Source organism: Mirounga leonina, unplaced genomic scaffold, assembly GCF_011800145.1.
Source record: "Mirounga leonina isolate KUSES-001 unplaced genomic scaffold, KU_Mleo_1.0 Mir_170, whole genome shotgun sequence".
NCBI classification, from domain to species: Eukaryota; Metazoa; Chordata; class Mammalia; order Carnivora; family Phocidae; genus Mirounga; species Mirounga leonina.
In genome coordinates, this window is record NW_023270433.1 from 7,130,130 (window position 1) to 7,153,482 (window position 23,353).

General features: G+C 46.8%; 1 protein-coding gene across 2 annotated transcripts in view; it reads right to left on the reverse strand.

Moving 5' to 3' along the window:
- Positions 1-23,353, reverse strand: part of LOC118017624 (spectrin alpha chain, non-erythrocytic 1) — a 97,269-nt gene that overhangs the window by 43,201 nt on the left and 30,715 nt on the right. Inside the window, exons 1-5 of one of the 2 annotated variants that reach the window (XM_035015696.1) lie at positions 18,991-19,095; positions 7,336-7,575; positions 6,273-6,398; positions 1,809-1,949; positions 1,285-1,431 (exon numbers count right to left, since the gene is read on the reverse strand). In XM_035015696.1, the coding sequence (XP_034871587.1) occupies positions 1,285-1,431; positions 1,809-1,949; positions 6,273-6,398; positions 7,336-7,572 (651 nt within the window). In that variant the 5' untranslated portion in view covers positions 7,573-7,575; positions 18,991-19,095. Of the gene's footprint in view, positions 1-1,284; positions 1,432-1,808; positions 1,950-6,272; positions 6,399-7,335; positions 7,576-18,990; positions 19,096-23,353 lie in introns of those variants that run through there. The other variant, XM_035015698.1, reaches the window with a different exon arrangement.

Genomic DNA, 23,353 nt, shown 5'->3' on the forward strand with positions numbered 1-23,353 from the left:
TTCATGTTTTAACAACGCTTCAGCCGCACCTGTGGGGTAGCCTCGCCAATGCACCCACGTCAGTCCCAAGTGCTGGGAAATCTGTTATTTCGAACGTTCATGAGCCTATCAAGGATTCCTTCCCGCAGACATGATCTTCAGGGTTTGCTCCTCACTTCAGACTGGAGCTCTTTCTTTAAAAGTATCCTTCTCCACCAGCCACATTTTGGGTTTTGTTTCAATAAAAATAACATGTAAAGTAACAAATGAAGCATTTCAGGGTTCTGGGGTCCATCTGTGAGATCTCAGGCGTGGCCTGACTGCTCTTCTCAGCACAACCTCAGGATGCCCCAAGATTCTGGGGCAGGGGGTGGGGGCTCACTGTGGAAGGTGAGGTATTTCTGAGGAATGCTGGCTCTTCTTTCATCACCGGCCAGAAAGGGAACAAGTACCAACCCCGAAGCAGATCCATAAGTTTAAGATTTAGACCCCCAAAATCAAATTTCCCTGAAAGCAAAAACTCCAGGTCCTGCTGCTGGACATCTGTGGAGCACTCTGACGCCCGTCTCAGAAGCGAAGGAGAAAGCAGCAGCTTACGGGACCGGGCATGTGGGCAATGGGGAAAAGTTACACTATCCCCCCTTAATGGCTCAGGGCCACCAGTGGAGAGCCCATTCATTACAAGGTTCCCCAGGTTCCCAAGAGAGCAGTCAGGCATCAGTGGATGCCTGCCAACCCTAAGAAGCATTCACCACCACACCCTCATCTGGGAACCCCTGACACCCAGCTTTAGCAACCCAATAAAAGCATCGCCAAGCCCTACCCGAAAGTGGGTGGAGGAAGCAGATGAAATGAACTCTGCCCTTCCTGCCTGTGGCCACAAGTTAGAAAGCAGTTTCTACCTTAGAAGTAATCAGCATTGCTGCCTTACTTAGATCTAAACAAAACTCTCAGACATGCTTACCAAACCCTGCTGACTCAGAAACTAGGGAAGTGATCATCAAAATTTTCTTCTGGGGGTCCCTGGGTGACTCAGTTGGTTAAGCATCTGCTTGGGCTCAGGTCATGATCCCAGGGTCCTGGGATCAAGCCCTGCATTGGCCTCCTTGCTCAGCAGTGAGTCTGCTTGCCCCTCTCCCAAGCCCCCTGCTTGTGCTCTCCTCCGCCCCAAATAAATAAATAACATCTTAAAAAAAATAATAAAGTTATTTAAAAAAACCCCAAAACCCACAACATTTTCTTCTGAAAACACCAGAGAGTTAATATTATGATGTGGGAAGAAGCACATAGCACATTGCTACCTACCTGAATGAGCTTGGCAGCAAACTGGTTCACTTCATTAACTCTTTCTTCATGGGCAGCCATATCTGTTTGAAACTCTTCAAATTTCTTCTGTAAAACCTCCACGTGCTCCAAGTCCTGGCCCAGCTCCTCAGAAGTCACGATAGCTTCCTATTCAGGACCATACCAGAGCCAGAGTCACGAACCAACACTTGGAAATGATGGCTCCTAGAAACCCAGCATGAACGAGGCCCACCAGGATGGGCCACGTTAGCTTTAGTGGATGCTAGTTTATCCTGGGTGAGCTTAGCTCCCCTCCTTGTTAAAAGGCTGAGCTCATGATGTTTCAGTCTGAGACTCCAGGTTTCAGAGTTCCAGGAGAGCACCCGCCGGGGAGCAGCTGGAGCTGGAGCAATCCCACTACACGCCTTCTGCTGCTCACACAGGCTCGGCTGTGGCTGCAGGGGGTGGGGGGGGGGGGGGGGGACACCCTTCCCTTGCTCTCGCGAAGGTGAGTTACTCTGCAAACCTTCCCCTCAGAAACAGACCTTGTCATTGATCCAGTCCATCACGTCCTCACACTCTCGCAAATACTGCACCAGCTTCTGAGCCTGCAGCAGTTTGACTCCCTTCTCCCGCATCTTCTCCAAAAGCAGCTCCCACTGGCGGTGCAGCTCCATCAAACGAGTCTGCAGGTTAAAAATCAGCCTCAGAGATCATAACCATTTCTATGGGATCTGGCTCCTCCACAGACTTCCCATGAGTCAGAAACCCCACAGCTCGGAAGTCTTTCTAAAGATAATCTCCACTCCCCCCTCCAAAGATATTCCCGAAACGGAGGGAAACCAGAAGTCTGAGAACTGGAAAGAAGAGACACCTCACAGTGGTTTAGTAGGTCTTAAAGAACAAAATAACTGACCTTTCGCAGGTGGATTTTTTTTCTAGTTTACTTTAGGGGAATTATATTCAACTATTATTGATGTTACATTATTTATAATTTATGTTCTTAGTAATGAACCATTAAGTGGGATTCCTGGGTCAGAAGACTACTGGGGAAGGAGACAGGAGGAACTGACATGGAAACTAAGCAGGGGCACCTGGGTGGCTCAGTCGTTACGCGTCTGCCTTCGGCTCAGGTCATGGTCCCAGGGTCCTGGGATCAAGCCCCACATCAGGCTCCCTGCTCCTCCCTCTCCCACTCCCCCCTGCTTATGTTCCCTCTCTCTCTGTGTCTCTGTCAAATAAATAAAATCTTTAAAAAAAAAAGAAAGAAACTGAGCAGAAATTCCTCAAGGGTGTGTTCTGAATTGTGGAGAGAAACAATGAAACAAGAGATCTTATGAGCACTGTGAATGCAAAGAAATAATGATGAGGCCCAAGTCAACAGGAACACCTTCATATAAAAAGAGGAGGGTGCCTGGGTGGCTCAGTTAAGCATCTGCCTTCGGCTTGGGTCATGATCTCAGGGTCCTGCGATCGAGTCCCGCAAGGGGCTCCCTGCTCAGCGGAGAGCCTGCTTCTCCCTCTTGCCTCCCTCTCTCTGTCTCTCATGAATAAAATTTTTAAATAAAAAATAATAAAAGTAGAAGGGATGGGGCCCTGAAATGTAATCAGCGATCGAAAAGGATTTTTGGTAGGAAAGTTTTGGAACTTCGATGAAAAGATAGTTTGTGGTCCAATACATCCAGGTTGGGTTTATTTCCAACTTCACCCAAGTGGCAGCCCCAGGCTCAAACATACTCACTTCCCAGCATCTTTGGGTTCCCATGGCAGTTTCTAGTAAGGACCTGCCCACAACTGGGGGGATCCAGTCATCAATTCAAGCTTCCGGGATGCTTTTTGGTATCTAATCCAATCTCCATGTGTTGCCTATGCCTACCCAAGATACTGGGAGTTTCCACATAACACTGGCAGACCAAGTAAAACACACGACAAGGCTGAAACACTCGCAGAAGAGAAGTCTGGGATCCGCCCATGGTTCAGACACCCCTCCCAGCCAGCTAAAATCTTGAAAGCCAAGGGACAGCCAACATGGGTGGATCCTCTTAGAAACAAGGGTGCATGTTTCACTTCAAAGAGGAAACAGCAGGGGGATATAAATGTTCACACAATTCACTTCCACCACTGCAGGTTGCAAAGCAGCCTGCCAATGGGAAGAAAGTGAAAGGCACTCCAAGGCAGGGGGGAAGGAACGGGCAAGCAGCAGCAACTCAATATTCCACCTACTCGGATGTGGGACCCGATGTGGGTGGCGGTGACTATGGGGCGCCACGCTGTCCGGTATGGTGTGAAAGTCTAAACCGACGACAGAGAGGTTATCCAGGACATAGAAGCAATCTTCACCCTCCATCCCCTGCCCCCACGTTAACCTGCCTGCCAAACGCTGTTACCGAGTTATGGAGCCAGATAAAGCACCAAGCCAGGATCACCATGGGAACTGTGAGCATGACAGTGAAGATTAAATGAAAGCCCTTTGCTCCAATTAAAAATGAGACCACCAGAGGCTCACAGAAAACCTCACCCTCAAGTCCGTGGTCAGTCCCTCACAAAGATCTTTTTCACACCCTCGGGTAAAGAACCGGGGCATGGGGCGCCTGGGTGGCTCAGTTGGTTAAGCGACTGCCTTCGGCTCAGGTCATGATCTCGGGGTCCTGGGATCGAGCCCCACATCGGGCTCCCTGCTCGGCAGGAAGCCTGCTTCTCCTTCTCCCACTCCCCCTGCTTGTGTTCCCTCTCTCACTGTCCCTCTCTCTCTGTCAAATAAATAAATAAAATCTTAAAAAAATAATAATAATAAAATAAAATAAAGAACTAGGGCAAAGCCCGCTCCAGTACTGCAACCACCCTCCCATTCTTGGTGTATCTGATCTCGTAAACATTGCAGGTTAGAGTCCAGTTTCCCAAGCACACTGCAGTTCGAGAGTGTGAGCAGGCAGGCAGGCAAGTGCACTTGGGAAAGGCACAGAAAGCTGACGGGGTGGAGGTGAAGTCCTGGTTCTGACTCAGGTGGATTTCTCAACAGGGGCATGAGCAAACAGCAGGAGCTTTCAGAGAAGCAGATGGGTGAGAAAATAAGGAAAGCCAACAGGAATGAAATACAGCTTGGAAAAATAAAGCAAATAATCGTCAGTAGACAAAGGAAGGCATTCATCGGAATTCCAGTTGCCATCTACTAGCTGTGGGATCTGGAGAAGTACTCAAACTTCTCCGAGCTTCGGTTTCTTCTCTTCCATACTGTGGGGACGATGGGTACCTAGTGAGTTTCTAGTGAAGATCAGAGACTACCTGCGTCAAAATGGCAAAGTGTTAGCACATAAATAGCTACTCAACAAACGGTGGCTAACAGCACTTTTAAATGTTGCTTTAGTAAGATCTCCAGGAGGAGGATCATTACTAACAGAGCTGAATGAAGTGAGTGTGGGGTCTCCTCCTCTCCAGATTCGTCACTAAAGTCAAGCACTCGATCTACTTCTCTTGTCCCCCATCTGCAGCCCGGTTATATGACACTACCGTGCCACGCACTCTGGGCAAACCACCTCTATCAAGCAAACAATAAGGCATGCTGCTTTCATTTACTTTAAGACTGTATACAAAATAGTGACAAAATGAGCAGAAAGATATTTATATTTAATTGCAGAGACACACGGTACATATTTAATTACAGAGCTACATGTTACATTACCCAAATGGGTTGAACGTAATTAAATAGTTGGTCATATGGCATTCAAAATTTACTCTTATTTCCTACTCGCAATCATTACTAGTAATAGTTAATTATTAATAAGCTTAGGGCTGACTGCAAGTCTTTAATATGAGACTGCAGAGTCTATTAGTGCAAAAGAGAGACAACAAGTATTTATTGTTGAAAACCACTAGACCAGATCCTACAGGAATGAAAGCTCCACAAGGGTGTCAGGGAAGAGCAGGGGGTGGGGATGTTTCTAGCTGGGGCTTATGAATGTAGCTTTCATCTAACTCTCCACAATTGCCTTGACTGGTAAGGGACTGAAAAGGCCAGTCCCTCAAGGGAACGTGACTTTGGATGACAAAGAACAAGACACAGAGATAGGAATGAGGTAAATCAGAAACAGGTAAGAGCATCCGTTGTGAGAAACTAAGTGCACATACTTTATCCTAAAGAGGTTTGCTTTCCCTTAATATCTTGGTACTGGACATGTTAAAGCAGAGAAAGATAATTATCAGTGAACTGGCACCAAACAAGCCAAATCAAAGAACGTAAGGACGCCTGCTTCAACGCTGGCTGTTATCAATCACTACGGTCACCGACCAGCAGGTGCTGCAAGTCACTGCTCACAGCTGGACCCTTAACTGGCTTGGGGACTAGACCTCAGCAAACCACCTTTGCGGGCAAGCCACCAAGACCCAGAACTCAAGTTTTCAACGGAGAACTTTATGGTGTCTGTGATTAATCCTACTGATCTTTGTGTCCTGATCCCCAAATTCACAAATTTCACTAATATGCTCTCCCCTTTAATTACCATCTATAAATTTGGCTTCATTTACGTAATCTTTAAAGTATAATCACATTCTAATTTGTTTTACAAAAAGAATATTAATTTCCCCACTGAGCAGACACATACTTGTTTATATTCATACTGAATCATCATATTACAAAGGCAAGATGTGGGTAACTCCTTTAGGAGACTTCACAAATTCTCTTAAAAGGCTAGAAAAGTGGGGTGCGTGGGTGGCTCAGTGCGTGGGTGGCTCAGCGGCCGACTAGTGATTTTGGCTCAGGTCATGATCTCATGATTCGTGGGATCGAGCCCTGTGCTGGGCTCTGCACTTGGTGGGGAATCTGCTTGAGATTCTCTCTCTCCCTCTGCCCCCAACCCCACTCTCTCACTCTAAAATAAATAAAAATCTCAAAAAAAGCTAGAAAAGTCTTTTTTAGAAACCCTACTTGGCATTTAATCCACATTCCTCCACTAACCAGACGCCACCCATACCAGACCAGATGGCCTCCCGTAGCAGGCACTACTCCTACTCACCCTTATGGTTTCAGATGCAAAATGCCCTTCTGAGATCATCAGGTTTCCAGTTTCATCCAGTTTAACAATGGCTCCTGAGTTGGCCTGCACTTCAGCTTCGAAGGCCTGATGCTTCTGAAGCTTGCCCTGTTGGTGGACCATGATGTGAACCACAGCGGCAACCACATGGCAGTCACCATTCTGCCCTCCCCCCTCAGGTCCCCTTACCTCCCCCCTCTTGAACCCTGTTCCCTCTAATTAGGGACACTCAGCATCCCACCCATTCCCCCCCTGCTCAATTACTCAAATACTCTGACCTCATCTACACTGGCTTTTGGAAGCCTGGCCACTGAGGACCACCACCTTTGTCTAACTTTACTGTCTATCAGGAAATTAGCCTTTATGTGGACATTCAATCCCCTCTAGAAATATAGAGCCACACCAACAATTTTCTTAGCATGTACAATTTACTCTTGGATAATAATCCATCCACATTCACTCATTCTATGACACTTTTTTCTCTTCTTGGACGACTCTGGGATAGTAAGAGAACCATGTGTTCCACCTGCTAAAAAAAGGCTTTCACCAAAATCAATGAGAGGAAAGGCTTTGTCCTTTTTTAAAAAACAGCTTTAGTGAGGCGTAATTTATATCACAAAATTAACTTCGGTTACAATTCAATGATTTTTAAAGACTTGCTTTTGATGTAAGACTTACCAGTGAGTTGCTTAAAGAGACGCTTAACTATAAATTTCCACCAGCAACACTGTTAGCGTGCCTTTCTTGAAAATTCATTTTCCCAGAGCTCAACCCAGACCCTCCCTAGAAACATGCCACCAAGGGTTGCAAGGCAGTGGTTTCAGAACCATCAGCTTGAAGCATCCAGAAAAGCAAGATTTCACATACACCCTTAGTGTGTACAGTATAATACACACACCAAGGGCTTTTCAGGATAGTTAGTCCTGCCTTATGTCTGATCTACATTCTTCTTGCTCAAGGTCATAATTAAATGACTGTGTGATTTGGGGGCAAAAACATTTGAGCTCATGAGTTCTGGCGGGAATCTCAGGGAGATGAGACACACCTGCAAGTTGGTTGGGTCTTTATAATTCTCATCGGATGCGATCTGTAGTTTCTCCTGAATCCATTTCTCCAGCTCCTCAGCATCTCTCTGGAAAAACTGGAATCGATAGGAGTCTTCAAGTTTCTGGCGCCTAAGGGTTGAGAGCTCCTTGAAGCGGTGGTATCTGTCCAGGACCTGCTGCCTCCTCTCCTGGATGTCCTCTGCTGTTTCCAGCACTTTGACCCCACTTGGGTCCATTTTCTGAAAAGACAGAATGCCCTGAAATAAGCACAGACTGAAGTGGATTTCATGGAGTCAACCTTTCTGAAGGAAAGAATTACCAGACAGCCCTGGCAGACAAATGGAAGGAGAAGGTAGTCCCTTCTCAAGACAGAACCATGAGCCTTGATTCTATTCCTTTGTGAAAAAGAGCCATCCACTTGCTCCAACACCTGCCTACATGGGTACCTCAGAGGATGCCTAACCAACATGGCAGCCAAACTCAGAGAAACCGGGAGAACTAGAGTTTACCAGCAATTCTACACGGGCTTTAAGGATTCAAAGGAAATGCCAAAGTGGTACTCACAGAATCACTGAAAAATCCATTCAAAAGTCCTTTCACCTGGTCTCTGTATTCCATTGTGTGGAGATTAGAAAGAATTTACTCTTACTTAAATCAGTTTTTCTAGCTTTCCATATCTCAGCCTGTTATCCAACGAAGAAAAGGGGATGATTACAAAGTAACAGAGTCCTTGACATCAGTAAGAATTTACCTAGTCAGGGATGCTTGGGTGGCTCATTTGGTTTAGTGTCTGCTTTTGGCTCGGGTCATGATCCCAGGGTCCTGGGATCGAGTCCCGCATCGGGCTCCTTGCTCCATGAGGAGCCTGCTTCTCCCTCTGCCTGCCGCTCCCCCTGCTTGTCTCTCTCTCTCGTTCTGACAAATAAATAAAATCTTAAAAAAAAAAAAAAAAAAAAAGAATTTACCTAGTCAGAGCCCCTGAGTTCCCAGTTTTTGGGAAACATCAACCCTCAAGTCTTCCTCAGGCTACCAGAGCGCCTGGGCCAAGGACAGGCCGTGTTGCCCGTGAATGTGCACACACAAAAAATCACAGTGCAACTTAAAAAAAAAAAGGTGTGGTGAGTTGTACACCTGAAACTAATAAAAATGGTATGCCAACTACAGTTTAAAAAAATTCAGGTTTACGTCACAAATACTTGCATTACATAAATTTTAAAGTAATGGATGCTTTACATAAAGATTAGTAGCGATTATTAAACAGGTAAACAGGTGGTCATGCATCTAAATCTGAATCTGATGTGATACTAAAAATCAGAAATCTAAACACAAGAACAAGAAGGTGTGGTGCAAGGTTTACTCTGCTTTCTGCCCACCGACCACTGTGGACGGCACACTGTGGAGCTCAGCCCCAGGCTCCAGTTCGCCACGACGGCAGGCTGACAGAGGAGGCAGCACTCCCCCCAGCACTCAATCTGCCCCAACTCTAAATCCCCAGATTTCTGGACACTTTAACCAAATTTTCAAGTCAAAAAGAAAACTGGACTTATTGATGGGCAAAACCCAGAAGATGCTACCCATGCTCATCAGGAGTAACCCTTGATTCCTCTAACCTACAGACCACAGCGGGAAAGAGGTACAGACTAATGACAAAGAGCTTCTAAATGTTGTCAGTACCACATGACCTTGCACGGGCCACTTTCCTGTGCCTCAGTTTCCTACAATGATTAAAAATGACAACAGGTGAAAATGAGGCATCTCAGGACCCTTCCAAATGTTAAATTACATTCTACAGAAGATTCAGAGATTTGGTAGGAAAGCAGAACAGATAAACTTTCTAGCCTCTCCAGCTATTGTCCCATAATTTATACACGGTATGAAAACTGTGTTACCCAGGAGACATTTGAGAGCTCTTCTTGTTCACCTGGCCGGGCTAACAGCAGAGGATAAGCAGGCTAATAAGGACTAGGCAGGGAAGTCTCAAGAGTGCCCCCAGCATCCAGCTGGGAGGTAAACAGCATTGGTGGGATCCAGGTGAGTCACAGTTTTTAACTCTTCAGGGATTAAAGCAGCTTCAAGAGGTAGCAAGAAATCATCCTCTGCACCTGATCAACTCTGAGGACTATCTAGGAAGCCACGATCTTCCTAACAGAGAGGACATGAGGTGATTGTAGCCCTATCACCGTTCCTTCCAAATTATTCTCCACGTACTGACCATTATTTTGTTGTACTATTGTTTCCCCACAAAGTCTGATTGATTCATTGATTGATTTTACTATAAAAAGGAACATATTCTTGGCCACATGCTCCCATGCTTTAAGACCTTTTATTGCTCCCTTCTGAGGGAGGAAAGAATCCAGCTCTTTAGCAGGACCTTGTGATTTGGCCCAATACATGTGACTCGTATCAACTCTCACCCATGTCCCCTACCCTCTAGGAATATTGAAATATTCTTTCTCTTCCAAATACAGAATTCTCTTTAAAGACTCTAAGCTAGGGATGCCTGGGTGGCTTAGTCAGTTAAGTGTCTGCCTTCAGTTCAGGTCATGTTCCCAGGGTCCTCCCTTGCTCAGCCGGGAGCCTGCTTCTCCCTCTGCCTGCCACTCCCCTTGCTTGTGTGTGCGCTCTCTCTCCCCTTGACAAATAAATAACATCTTAAAAAAAAAAACAAAAAGACTCCAAGCTATTTGCCCTGGCTTCCTTTGTGTAGAATGATCTGCCTCTCCTCTGCCTAGATAACTCCTATTTATACCTCAGTGCCCAGCTGAGAGGAGTAAGCTGTATGATCTTGCCTCCTTCCCAAGCTGTACTCAATGCTCCTTCCTTCCCTCCTTCTCAGAATTAATCACACTTTTCTACAGATTTACAAAGCACTTGCATATACTTCCCACGGTGTAATTAGACTGAGCAACCTAATCTTTGTATCCCCGATTTCTGGCATACACGGGCCATTAGGAAATGTGTGTTGACAAATAACCAAGTATATGCTCAGTGCTGTAGCCACCACGCGGGAGACTGGAATTCACTTGTAAAAGGTGGGGATAGAGCTCCATCATCCACCCAAGTTACAGTTTCCATATTGTCAAATTGGAATTCCACCCAGGCAAAAGCCAGATTTGTGACAAGAACTGCAAATGGAGAATGAAGCTCTACAACTAGGTGTCAGCCTACTGAGCAAATGGAAATTACTAATCTTGGACTGAGCACATGGCAGTACATTGTGAGAAATGAGGTGGCCTTTTCCCTCCAGTCGGGTGTGCCCTTGGTGAAACAGAGCTCAAGATGGCAGTTCTGTTATCAACAGATAGCTGTGTCTGGAAAAAGTATCTTCTATCCTTAAAACCCCAAACTGAGGGTAACCTTAAAAAATTAAATGTCTGGGGGCACCTGGGTGGCTCAGTTGGTAAGCATCCAACTCTTGGTTTCGGCTCAAGCCATGGGATCGAGTCCCATGGAGCATGGAGCCTGCTTGAGATTCTATCTCCTCCCTCTGCCCCTCCCCCCTCAAATAAATAAATAAATAGGTCTTTTTTTTTTTTTTTTAAAGTAAACACCAGTTCACAGTGGAGTGGAGTTTCTGTAACGATACTTCATTACAACAGGGAAGTTCTGGTTCACGTTGCTGCCCTAAGAATCTCAGCCTCTTTGGGTTTTTGATGAGGATCACTACCACATTGACTAGAATGTAAACGGGACTTCACTCACTCACCTACACTGTCTGCTCCAGCCATATCTCTTATCAAACTCCCACACCAACTCCAAGTTACAGGCCCTGGCAGGGCCCATTTCCCAGTTTAGAAAGTCCCCTTGGTCAGGAATGTTCTCTCCTACTCCCAGATTCACCACCCAATACCATACAAACCCCTCCAAGTCTAATGCAACTACCCTGTCCTCTCTGCAGTCCTAAGTCAGAAGTCTTCACTCCCCCCATGCTTCTCTTTAGAGCACGATCACATTCTGCCAGGTTTTCTCCCTGCCATTTTTGTGATTCTTTAGTAAATTTAGAGTTCCTAAGGGACTATATAAAAAAGACCTTATCTTCCTCTTCCTCTCTGACCACAGAACTCGGCACATAGTACAGCAGTTACATTCTGAACCTGGAAACAGAGAAACTGCGGCACTTCATTATTAAGTAGGCAGGGGACACAAGGTCATCTAATAACCGAGTCACAGAGCCTACCTGGGGTGAGCCATGATCCTCTGGTTCCCAGACTAGCGTGCCAGAACCAATGATTCTGCACATGACTGCAACTGACATACTCTTTTATTGATGGCTGTTTGCGTATTCATTCCTTTCACTACCTCTTATTTTTCCCATCACCACTTTGGAGGGAAGAAAGGGGGAAGCAGATATATTAATTATTCAAAAAAATAAAAACTGGGCTCCTGCTGGCTCAGTCAGCGCAGCATGTGACTCTTAGGGTTGTGAGTTCGAGTCCCACACTGGGTGTAGAGATTACTTGAATAAAAACTTAAATTTTTTTAATCAAGAAATAAATATTTTGTTTTTGTAAGATTAAGTTAGTAAACAATCAGGGTTAAGAAATTATACACTTCCTTTATTCTAATCCCTTGAGAAACCGTTTAAGATGAAAAGAGAGCAGGAAATTGTGTCTAATTTGCTCCCTCACAAAATTTTCTGGCAACGAAATGTGCCAAGGAAGGTGTAGTTACATATGAAACTACCACAGTGCACGAGTTCCTGCAAGAAGCCTGAGTCCTTAGATTAATGCTTAGGGCGTCTGTCCTGCCTCTTCATACACAGGATTCACTGCATTTCTAAAATCCTTTAGCTGCTATGGAAATTTCTAAGAAATCTCACTGGGGAGCAGGCCCTTTATGACGAAGCCAAGAATCCCCAACATAATGCGGCAAGGGCACTGCCTTAGCAAGTCCCCCTGCCTACCAATCCAGGGAGACAGTCCAGCGAGGCCCTGCTGAAATTAACCAACCTAAAAGGCCCTCTTTGTCACCCCAGTGAAGTAGAACAAGTCAATTCTATACCAAGTGCTTTGGTCAGGCAATAATGGACTTTTCTTTCCTGCGGATCAGCTGACGTCAGTAGGTGGGAGCTCTGCCAAGCCACCACTGGCTGTCCCTGGGGAGCTGGGCATCTGAAAGTCATCAAAGCTCTCCCACTGCTGTGGGCACTCAGGATCCTCATTTGCACGGTTACAGGAGCCTAAGATGATGGGTTAATAAGAGTTCCCCACCCCTTAACCTGATAGGGAGCTGTCTCTAAGTTTACCTATAGAAGCTCTAGTTTCTTTGCTCGGAAACGGGTCATTTCCATGGATGATACTAAAAATCAGAAAAACGTTCGTATCACCAAGAACTACTGCCGCTGGAAGATGTGCTAGGCTCTCCCCCAAAACTACGTGGAGGGAGTTAGTGGGATTTCTTGGACTCTGTGTGTGCAACCTTCCCCCCAGGACTGAGGCTGCAGGCGGCAAGAACCCCACCCCTACCCTGAAATATGCAGCTGACTGATAAGGCAGGCTCCACGGAGAATGTTCCAGGCTGTTCCCAGCCTTAATGGGATTAATGCCTTTTGAGAGCTAGAAAGGAAGACTTTGGGAAATGTGCCATTAAAAAACAATCTCCTGGGAGGGGGGTGGGAGGATGGGTTACCCTATTACCAAATTTTACACATGGGTATTGAGGAGGGCACGATGGAGCACTGGGTGTTATGCACAAACAATGAATCATGGAACAGTACATTTAAAACTAATGATGTAATGTATGGGGATTAACATAACAATAAAAAAACAGGAAAAAAACCCCAACAATCTCCAACCACAGGAGCCTATCTATCTATTTCACTGTCTAAAAACCCACAGAGGAACCAACTTCCTAGGACTGCAGTCGACTGTTTATCTCAAAGGAGCCCATCAACTCTGATTTTGCCAATCAGGTCTCTGTCCACGGAGAATAAAGGAGAGGAAATGAAGTGCTAAATATATTCTCTGTATGTTTAAGGACAGCTTCCCATTGAAAGTAACCGAAGAAAAATGTTGTATTTTTGCGAATATTTTTCGAGAAGACTGAAGATGCAGGCTATTTATAAATGCTGCAATGCAGCAGTCAAAATGTTAGCCGCATCATTCAGCAAGTAACATGAATTGATCTCGGGGGATAAAACAGGAATTACAACTATGTCCTCTATTGTAATAAATAAAAAGACCTTGTCAGCATTCTTACAATATTGCCAGATCTCTGGGAAGAAAGGGGGGGTGTCTAAAGATATGAACCTTGGGTAGAAAGTTCTAGTTTAATCCAAAGATATAACATGCCTGAGAATGACTCCTCATATCTGACACAAATTCACACATATTATCAACTGAAAATGGATTTCTACAGAAGAGCCTAGACACTAATTAATAACTGTCTTCTTGCAAATGCCAAGAGACGGCTGTCTGAGCCAGTTCTTGGTATTGAGGGAATTTTTAAATGGCTTGGCCTCACCTACAGAAGCTATCTGCCCCGCTGTGCAAGGGGATTCGTCTCTGGAGGACGGGAGGGACGGGTATTAAGGGATCTGAGTTAGGCAACAGAAAAGACTGCCGATAGAAATCCTTCTCAGACCAAAGGTCAGATGCCTCCAACTCAGCGAACCTGGCACCTGCAGTGAGTAGTTTAGGACACCCTCCCACAGATCTTGGGAGAGGGGAGGAATTCAGCACAATTTCCCTGTGGAACCCCGCAAGAGAATCCATTTGTAGTAAGGATGAAGGAGTCACGGAGACAAAGCGCCGGATCTGCCGCAGAATGTGCTGGATATAAGAGGCATCTGGAAAACTACACAATGAACTCCAATTTCACCAGATACACTCTTTTGCAAGGAAAGGGATTTGGGGGGGCTAAAGGGATGAACAGATCATTTGGCTCTATGGAAAAATTCATACACATCGCCCCAAGCAAAAGGTCAGAAAAACCATCCCTCAGATTTACTTTGCTTGCTTAGTCAAGAGCTCAAAGGGGCAGGACTGACAACGCAGGTTTTTTCCCTGGCTCAGAAAGCCAACCTATTACCAAATTTTACACGTGCAAAGCAGGAGAACTATATCCACACATGTGGAAGGGCTTCTCTGGAGAACAAAGCACTAAAGAACTGTTTAGCACCCATTAACATTTTATACCAGCTGATTCTCAGATCAAGCAAATGAACTCCAAACCAGTTCAGCTGCAGATTTTAGTGGTAGAGCTGATGGTAAGCAGAGAGATAAATAATACATAAATTAAGAGTTTCAACCATGAGGGGCGCCTGGGTGGCTCAGTCAGTTAAGCGGCTGCCTTCGGCTCAGGTCATGATCTCAGGGTCCTAGGATCAAGCCCCACATCGGGCTCCCTGCTCCGCGGGAAGCCTGCTTCTCCCTCTCCCACTCCCCCTGCTTGTGTTCCCTCTCTCGCTGTATCTCTCTCTGTCAAATAAATAAAATATATTTTTTTTATTTTTTAAAGATTTTATTTATTTGAGAGAGAGAGAATGAGAGACAGAGAGCATGAGAAGGAGGAGGGTCAGAGGGAGAAGCAGACTCCCCACCAAGCAGGGAGCCCGATGCGGGACTTGATCCCGGGACTCCAGGATCATGACCTGAGCCGAAGGCAGTCGCCTAACCAACTTAGCCACCCAGGCGCCCCTAAATAAAATATTAAAAAAAAAAGTTTTAACCATGAATAAAAACAACAACTATTTTTCCTTCTGTGGATCTGCCTGTCGGCCTTCAGACTATTAATTCACTTCAACTCATTAGCCCATTTCTGCAGAGGTGAGCAGGGACTTAGCTTTAAGAAAGCAAAAGATCATACTGCATTGCATCAAAATCCAGATATGCAGAGCAACGTTGAGAAAACTTACTTCTGAACGCTTCCCAAATACTATCATGTTGCTACTTACCTCTTAACCTGTAAAATTCAGATGAGAGGTATTTAAGTGCAAAATATTGTTACTGACATTCAAAACAGGAAAAGGTTATATTGTGGCCCATTTTTATAAACCTCGTTTCAACCAATTCACCACTCTGATTTATAAAAGGGCTTGCCTTGGATTTATCACTAGAAATTTGCAAAGTTTATATTTCTCCTTATAGGATATCAAGACATTAATTTTAAGCATTTTTCTTTTTGAAAAAGGTCCAATTTAGCAAACATTCAAAAACTGTACACAAAATAATATAGTGAGCTTTTTTTAGCCAAGAAAATCCAAGCTCCATTTCCTTACAAGGATTGTGGCAGAGAAAATTAGTCGATGGGAACAGGAAACAAACCCAAGTTTACGATATTTGTCAAATTTAAAAACACTACTTTTATGACACATTTTCATATTATTTTTTCCAAACACCTAAGATAATCTGTTCAGTCCCTTGGTTCTTAAGAACCAAGTAACCATCAATAAAAAGATCAGCAAACACTACATGCAAACACCAGTAGGGTGAGAAAAAATTAATATATTCATGCCTGAAAGAGAGGAAGGCAAAAAAACAGGAGGCTTTGGCAATTTTAGAATAAATTTACTAAGACTTTTGTTCATGTAACACCAAAAAAAAAAAAACAATAGAGAAAAACCCCAACCCTAACCAATTGGCTTCACAGAAAAGTCATGCAGGCAGGGTTTTCTCCCCCTTTGGATCATTCAACCTCTGCCACAAATGCGTCTTCACTGCAAGCCAGGCAAAACCGAAAAGGCAACCTGTTTCCTGCATGCTGGTCAAATACCTGGACTCTGCGTTTACGAAACGATGACAACATGATGGAGGAATGTGGAGTCTAAAGAGGGAGGGGGAGAGCAAGATAACAAGCTTCTAAGGGCAAACTGAACAAAATCACTTCAAAATGAAAACAGACCATTAGGAATATCTGAAACACAAATAAAAACCAAATTCCTGCTGTTCTCCCGATGCCTTTCTTGTTCTGTAGAGCTTCTGAATCCCACAGGGATTTAAAATATGGAAAGAGACCCAACGTTCTCTGGTCCCTTAGCAGTTCCTATCTAGATGTGCTGCCTTGGCCAAGTTATACCCCCCTTGGGTCTCAGCTTCCCCACTTTTCAAACAGAGAATACTGAATACGCTTTCTAACACTAAACACGCCCTCCCCAGATCCACAGTCCAATAAATTGAGACTCCCCGGACTGATTCCTAAATCCCTTTCCATTCAGTAACAAAACACCAAGACCTCATGAGAAACAAGAACTCAAGCTATAGAGATCTGACTTGGGCCTCATTTACTGGTACACTTCCTTTACAGAATACTATTTCCTGTTCAAAACTCCTACAAGAGGGGTGCCTGGGTGGCTCAGTCATTAAGCGTCTGCCTTCGGCTCAGGTCATGATCCCAGGGTTCTGGGATTGAGCCCCGCATCAGGCTCCCTGCTCAGCAGGGAGCCTGCTTCTCCCTCTCCCACTCCCCCCTGCTTGTGTTCCCTCTCGCTATGTCTCAATCTGTCAAATAAATAAATAAAACCTTAAAAAAAAAAAAAAAACCCGTACAAGAGGAATATGCAAAAAAGGTGGAAGGGAGGTAACTGGCACAGCTGCTCCGTGCCCCGGGGCCCAGGCCCCAAGTGCTCGGCCGGCTCTGCGCTCCTCCTCAGCATTCCGGGAGTCAGTACTTGCCATCAGGGCGGCGCATTCTTCTACCTACTCTGACCACAGCTGCAGCGGCCCGGACCACATAGCTAGCGGAGTCCTTGCATAGCCCACAGAGGATTGATTACAAGGCCGGCCTCGTGCCCACTATCCTTCGTGCAGGTTCAGCAATGACAGGGCTGTGGACTGCAACTGACACTCGATGCTTAGGATCTGCAGTCGGCCCCTCCCTTTGGGATGAAGGCAGGTAAGGAAAAATAGAGCAAATTCTAACCCAGGGAACCAAAAGAAAGATGTATTTATAAACCGGATCTCACCACCTAAACCTGTTCATCAGATTATTTGACAAGCTCATATTAGAGCCTGTGACATATCAGATTTCTCCAATTGCTAGATCGCTACAAAACCCACTGCCAAGACCAAAAGCATATCTGAGGATGTTGCTCAGCTGATGGGTTACTCTAAGAACTGCTTCACACCTGTCCAGCACAGGGCAAATCCTCCCTTCGAGGTTCATCTCTCTGTGGAAGTCCCTAGATAACAGCTAACACACTTTGAGGGTCCCCTTGAGTAATTATTGGCCCAGTTACTAAAAGAGGCTTATTGTTAATTTCCTGCAGAGGTCCTTACTGCAGCACATTTTTTTTCCCTACAGCACATTTTTAAACTTTGACTTCAATTTGACCTTTGAAAATCGAAGACTTTAGCTGCAACAAAAGGGAAAAGACTAGTTCAGGAGTTGGAACCTTGGCTCAATAGCTTCATACAGCTGAGTGTTCCCACAGCTATTCTTAAGATTTTCTGTTTCCTGACACCCCCACCCTTCCATCTTTGATACATTCTGTTTTACTTAGGTCCAATTGCTATGACTCCGCAATTTCTCCACACATTATTAAAATACTTCAGATGGTCTCTCTTCTATTCTTCCCTGACAGCCATGATGGTTAAATTTTTCTAAAATACCATGATGAAGACGGAACAAAGGGCCTACGTATTTTAGGATCTATTATATAAATGAGATTTGACAAGGTGTTGGGGCAATTCGATCATCTCAACCCAACTTTCTGGGCTATTGAGGCCTTTGAGGCTTTTGATTTAAAACATATGCATATGCAACCCTTAACCTCGACAAACCCCTTATTTAAAATATTCTGTCCCAATGCATCAAAGAGACTCTTAAAGGCAATTTTCTTTAGGAAGCATCTTGTCAAATTCGCAGGGCTAGCTTTCAAACAAAAGGCTGCTCTATCATTCAACACTGCCGTGGCCGCAGAATTTTGGACAAATAATAGGATATCCTCCAATCGAAAGACCGTCTCGGGTGGGGCGGGGGGTAGGGGGAGGGGAATAACTCGTAAGCTATTGAGTTATTGGATTTGAGTCTCATACAAAGAAGCGCCGCATCTACCTGTTATTTACAAGCAAATCACAACTGTGTAGGAAAAAAATGTTTATTACGAGGAAGGAAAAGGAGATGGCCAGTCTCGGGCCTTTCTGCGTCTAGAGAGAAGGCCAAGAATCGCCACACTGGATGAAATTAAGGTCAAAGAGCCCTTTCCTCTATGCTCTCGGCTCTTCCTCCCTCAAGGGCTGGGCCGGCATTGCTGTGGGGACTGGGGAAAAGGAGCTGCAGAAGTCGCTCCCCACCGAGACAAGGGATCGGGGGCGCTGGGGGAGCGCTCTGCAGGAAGGGGTATGGTGACGATCCCGCCAGGGGCCCCCGCCCCACCTGCCGCAGCCGGATGGGGCAGGGCGGGGCCGCAGCCCGGCTTGGGGGTGGGGGAGCGGGACGGACCCGGCGGCCTCGCCTCCCCCCCTCCGCCCAGTCAATGACATTCCAGCGGCGGGCGCCCAGGCTGGGCCGGGCGGCTCCTCCGCAGCCCACGCTCCCCCGGCCGGTTGCGGCCGGCCCGCCGGATCCCCGCCCGTCGGAGGGAGCTGAGAGGCGGCCGGGCTCACCTGTCCGCGCTCTGGCCCCGCCCCGCCCCAGGGGCTGCACGGCTCCCCACCCGGGGGCCGGCTGCCCTCGGGCCCCGCTCCCTCCCCGAGCTCCCCTGCTCCCCCTCTCACCGTCTCCTGCTGGGTGAGGGCGGTGGGTGCGCCGGGCTTGGGGGGGGGGGGGGGTGCTGAGGGACCGACGCGCCTCCGCGGCCTCCCGCCTCGCCGTTGGCTCCGCAGCGGGTAGTGGCGGCGACGCGCCCGGCTGGCCTCTTTTATAGGCGGCCACGCGCGTTCCGGCGGCGGGCGGGCGCGAGCGCGGGGGAAGCGCCGGGGCGCGGCGCGAGGGGCGGGGGCGAGCGCCGGCAGAGCTAAGGGGGCGGAGCTCCCGCCGGCTCGCTTCCCGATCGCGCGACGGAAAGGGCCGAACGGTCCCGGAAGGAGCCGAAGCGCCGCTGCGGGGGAAGAGCCGACTCGGGGGAGCGCGGCGGGAGGATGGGAAAGGAGGGCGCGCGCCAGGGGTGGGGGGAGATGGTGCAATGGAGTCACTGCCTTCGCCCGGGCTGGCCGAGATGCGGCAGCCGCCCCGCCCTTCCCGCACCTCGGATACTCCAATCCTGCCCCTCCCCGCCCTGCAGAGAATCTTCTGCACCCCACCCCGCCCCTCCACCCCTGGGAGCCCTTCCAGGACTGCAGCGAAGGGCGGGGCAGGGGCCGTCGCTGCAGTCTGGCCGGGGATGCTAAGCACCCATGTCTGTAAAACGCCCAGTCCCCAAGGGTGAGATCACCCCCGGGCTTTTCTTCTTCCTGCCCCCTTTCCCTAGGAGATGGCTGCGGCCGGGAACCAAGTCAGCCTACTCTGGTGGGGGCTGGGGCCTAGAAACCGAGGATGATTTGGGCTCCAGGTTTGAGGTGGTGGTAAGAAAAGGCCGTATCTGATCCCCCAAGAATAAAGACTAATTTGGAGTTGAAGTCTGTCGTTTGGGATTTGGAGAGTTAATAATTTTTTATATCCCTATAGCAAAGGCTTTCTGACAGGTCGCCAGTGGAATAGGATGCATTAGTTGTATTTTATAAACAAGACGTTAAAGTTCCAGGCCACAATTAGTTGAACTTTCCTTATGTACCAGGCGCTTTGCTAAGCATTTCATGCGTTACCTTTTTTTAAAAATCTGTGCAATAATTTTACGAGGTATGTATTATTCCCCCATTTTAGAAATGGGCACTCTGACATGGAAGCTAGGTCTCTTGCCTAGGTTAGGCAGCTAGCAAGAAGAAAAGCTAGGAGGGGCGCCTGGGTGGCTCAGTCGTTAAGCGTCTGCCTTTGGCTCGGGTCATGATCCCGGAGTTCTGGGATCGAGCCCGCGTCGGGCTCCCTGCTCAGCGGGAAGCCTGCTTCTCCCTCTCCCACTCCCCCTGCTTGTGTTCCCTCTCTCGCTGTATCTCTCACTGTCAAATAAATAAAATCTTAAAAAAAAAAGAAGAAGAAAAGCTAGGATTAGGAAAAAAAAAAAAAAAAAGAGAGAGAGAGAAGAAGAAAAGCTAGGATTTGGATCCAAGCAGTCAGAACCTTCTCTTAAACAGTATGTTCTGCTGTCTTCCCCTAGGAAAGGGAGGCACTGCAATGGTGGATGCTAGGGTGCTGGGGTGGGGAGGAAGAGGATTTCTGGAGTTTCTGTTACTTACAGTCTTAGCAGTTTAAGAGCCTGGCTCTAAACTCTAGTGGAGCCCAAAGCCCTCTGTTGGGAAGCCCTTTCCCCACCCCCGCTTCTGTGACAGCTGGGCCACAGCCACTGGGAGTAACACCCAGATCATTCCTGTGCAGTCAGGCAGACCAGGAGCTCTGCAGCTCGGAAGGCCTCAGCCTCCTGGTTACCAAGCAGCCCTGGGCACTGTACCAGAACTTGGGCCCAGGCCCAGCCCTGGGCTTCCTGGTCCTCTGCAGTCTGGTCTTCTTCCCCTGTGCCTGGGATCTGCCATCTGGTTTCTAAGCTGCCCTTCTCTAAGGAAATATTCTCCTATTCCCTCAACCCATCGGAGTGCAGAGAAAAGAAAAAGAATGGCCACACCCCAGAAGCAGCTTTGTAGAATCTGGAGGAAAAACGTAGGAGCTAAGAGGCATTTCCTGCAATCTTCTATAAAGAGAAAACAGGACTGGGTAACTCCTCCCTGGGGTGTGCGTTTCTGGAACAGTTGATGGCGTCGACAGCCTCTTCTGCACCGGGGAGCAACAAAATGTTTAATCATATAATCAGCTCTGGGTACAAAATGGCTTACACAGTCATAGCTCTCCAAGATTTCTAAGACCTTCTGCTCCAGCAAGGAATCGGTCTCAAGGGCCTGGGTACGGGCTGTAAAAAGATCTTTCTTGTAAGTCACTACAGCCTCAAGGTGAAATGGGGATTTTGTTGCTTTTACCAGATGCAAAACAGATTTGAGAGCTGTGGTACTGGTACAGAAACTAAAATCTTACTCTTTGATCCTTTGTCTGATCTGAGACAAGGCCAAAACCCATTATCTCTGGCCCTACACCTCCCACTCACTCACCCACCCCATTCTGCACTTGGCACTGGAAATGAGATGTTGAAAAAGCCCTTCTTCATGTGTTCTGTTGTGTGCCTACCTCACCTCCCACCAATTTCACTGTATGCCTAAGGCTCTGCTAGGTGTAGGGAGAGATGACAGAGCAGATAATGGCTCTCTTTGTTTTGGAGAGAAACTCAGTCAGGAGAGAAAAAAAAAAACAGCACAGGTCAGTATAGCAATCAACTCCCAGTTCCCAGTGTCCTCCTGAACAGCGTGGGGGGGACACAACTGAATTCCAGCTTTTTCTATTCCCCCCCAGTTCTCTGAAGGTTTGATATGCACCCTAAACTTAGGCATCCAAATAGTCCCACTACCTTTTCAAGTTCAAGAGGACAACTGATTGGAAATACACAAAACGTAAGGATGTTTTCATCTGTTCCGGCCATGGAAAATTACTCTCCAGCTCTCCCTGGAGAAACTCCCTCTCCCTCCCCCTCCACGTGCACAGCAGTTAACAAGCACCAAGCACTTCCACTTTTTCCCTCCCCATAAAGGAGTTGAGAAGTTACCCTGGCAAGTGGACTGTACTTCTTCCCAGATGACATTTTGCAGTGTCAGAGCTGGCAAGGACACAGTGACTGGATGACCCCGGAGGATGTTATGCTAAGTGAAATAAACCAGGCACAAAAGCACAAAGACTGCACCATTCTACTTATTTGAAGTCCCCGGAAGAGTCAAGTTTATAGAGACAAAGTAGAGCAGAGCTGGCCAGGGGCTGGGCTAAGAGGAGGATGGGCAGTGAGTGTTTAACGGGGACAGGGTTTCAGTTTTGCAAGAGGAAAAAGTTCTGGGCACGGATGGTGATGGCTGTACAGCAATGGGAATGCACTTAATGCCACAGGACCATATACTTACAAATGGCTGAAATGGTAACTTTTCAGTGATGTATATATTTTACCACAGTTAATAAACAAAGCAGGGGCGCCTGGCTGGCTCAGTCGGTGGAGCACCTGTTCAGGTCGTGAGTTTGAGCCCCATGTTAGGTGTAAAGATTGCTTTTAAAAATTAAATAAACAAACATTTCCTCCCTTAAAAAAAAAAAAAAAAGCTGGGGCCGCTGGGTTGCTCAGTCGTTGGGCGTCTGCCTTTGGCTCAGGTCATGATCCCAGGGTCCTGGGATGGAGCCCCGCATCGGGTTCTCTGCTCCCCGGGAAGCCTGCTTCTCCCTCTCCCACTCCCCCTGCTTGTGTTCCCTCTCTCGCTGTGTCTCTCTCTGTCAAATAAATAAAATCTTTTAAAAAATGATTAAATATGATTCATAAGTTCAAGAGACCGTATTGGTGATATACTTCACACTGATGGACTTGAAAAGTATTTGAGATATTACTGAGTGACAGCAGGTTACAGAACATGGGTACCGAGTCTATTTACTTAAGAACTATGCTTGTATAAGAGTGTATATAACTGGGGCACCCGGTGGCTCAGTTAGTTAAGCATCTGCCTTCAGCTCAGATCATGATCCCAGGTCCTGCATCGGGCTCCCTGCTCAGCAGGGAGTCTGCTTCTCCCTCTGCCCTGCTCATGCTCTCTCTCTCTCAAATTAATAGGAAAAAAAAAAGGATATTCATTTTTATGACCACAGTACAATGATAAAAGTCAAATTAATCTTTTTTTTTTTTAAGATTTTATTTACTTATTTGAGAGAGAGAGAATGAGAGACAGAAAGCAGGAGAGGGAGGAGGGTCAGAGGGAGAAGCAGACTCCCTGCCGAGCAGGGCGCCCGATGCGGGACTCGATCCTGGGACTCCAAGATCATGACCTGAGCAGAAGGCAGTCGCTTAACCAACTGAGCCACCCAGGCGCCCAAAAGTCAAATTAATCTTGAATAATACTATTATCTTACAGACCTCATTCAAGTTTTACTAATTGTCCCAGTGTCCTTTATAAGACACTGAATTTTTTAAAGAAT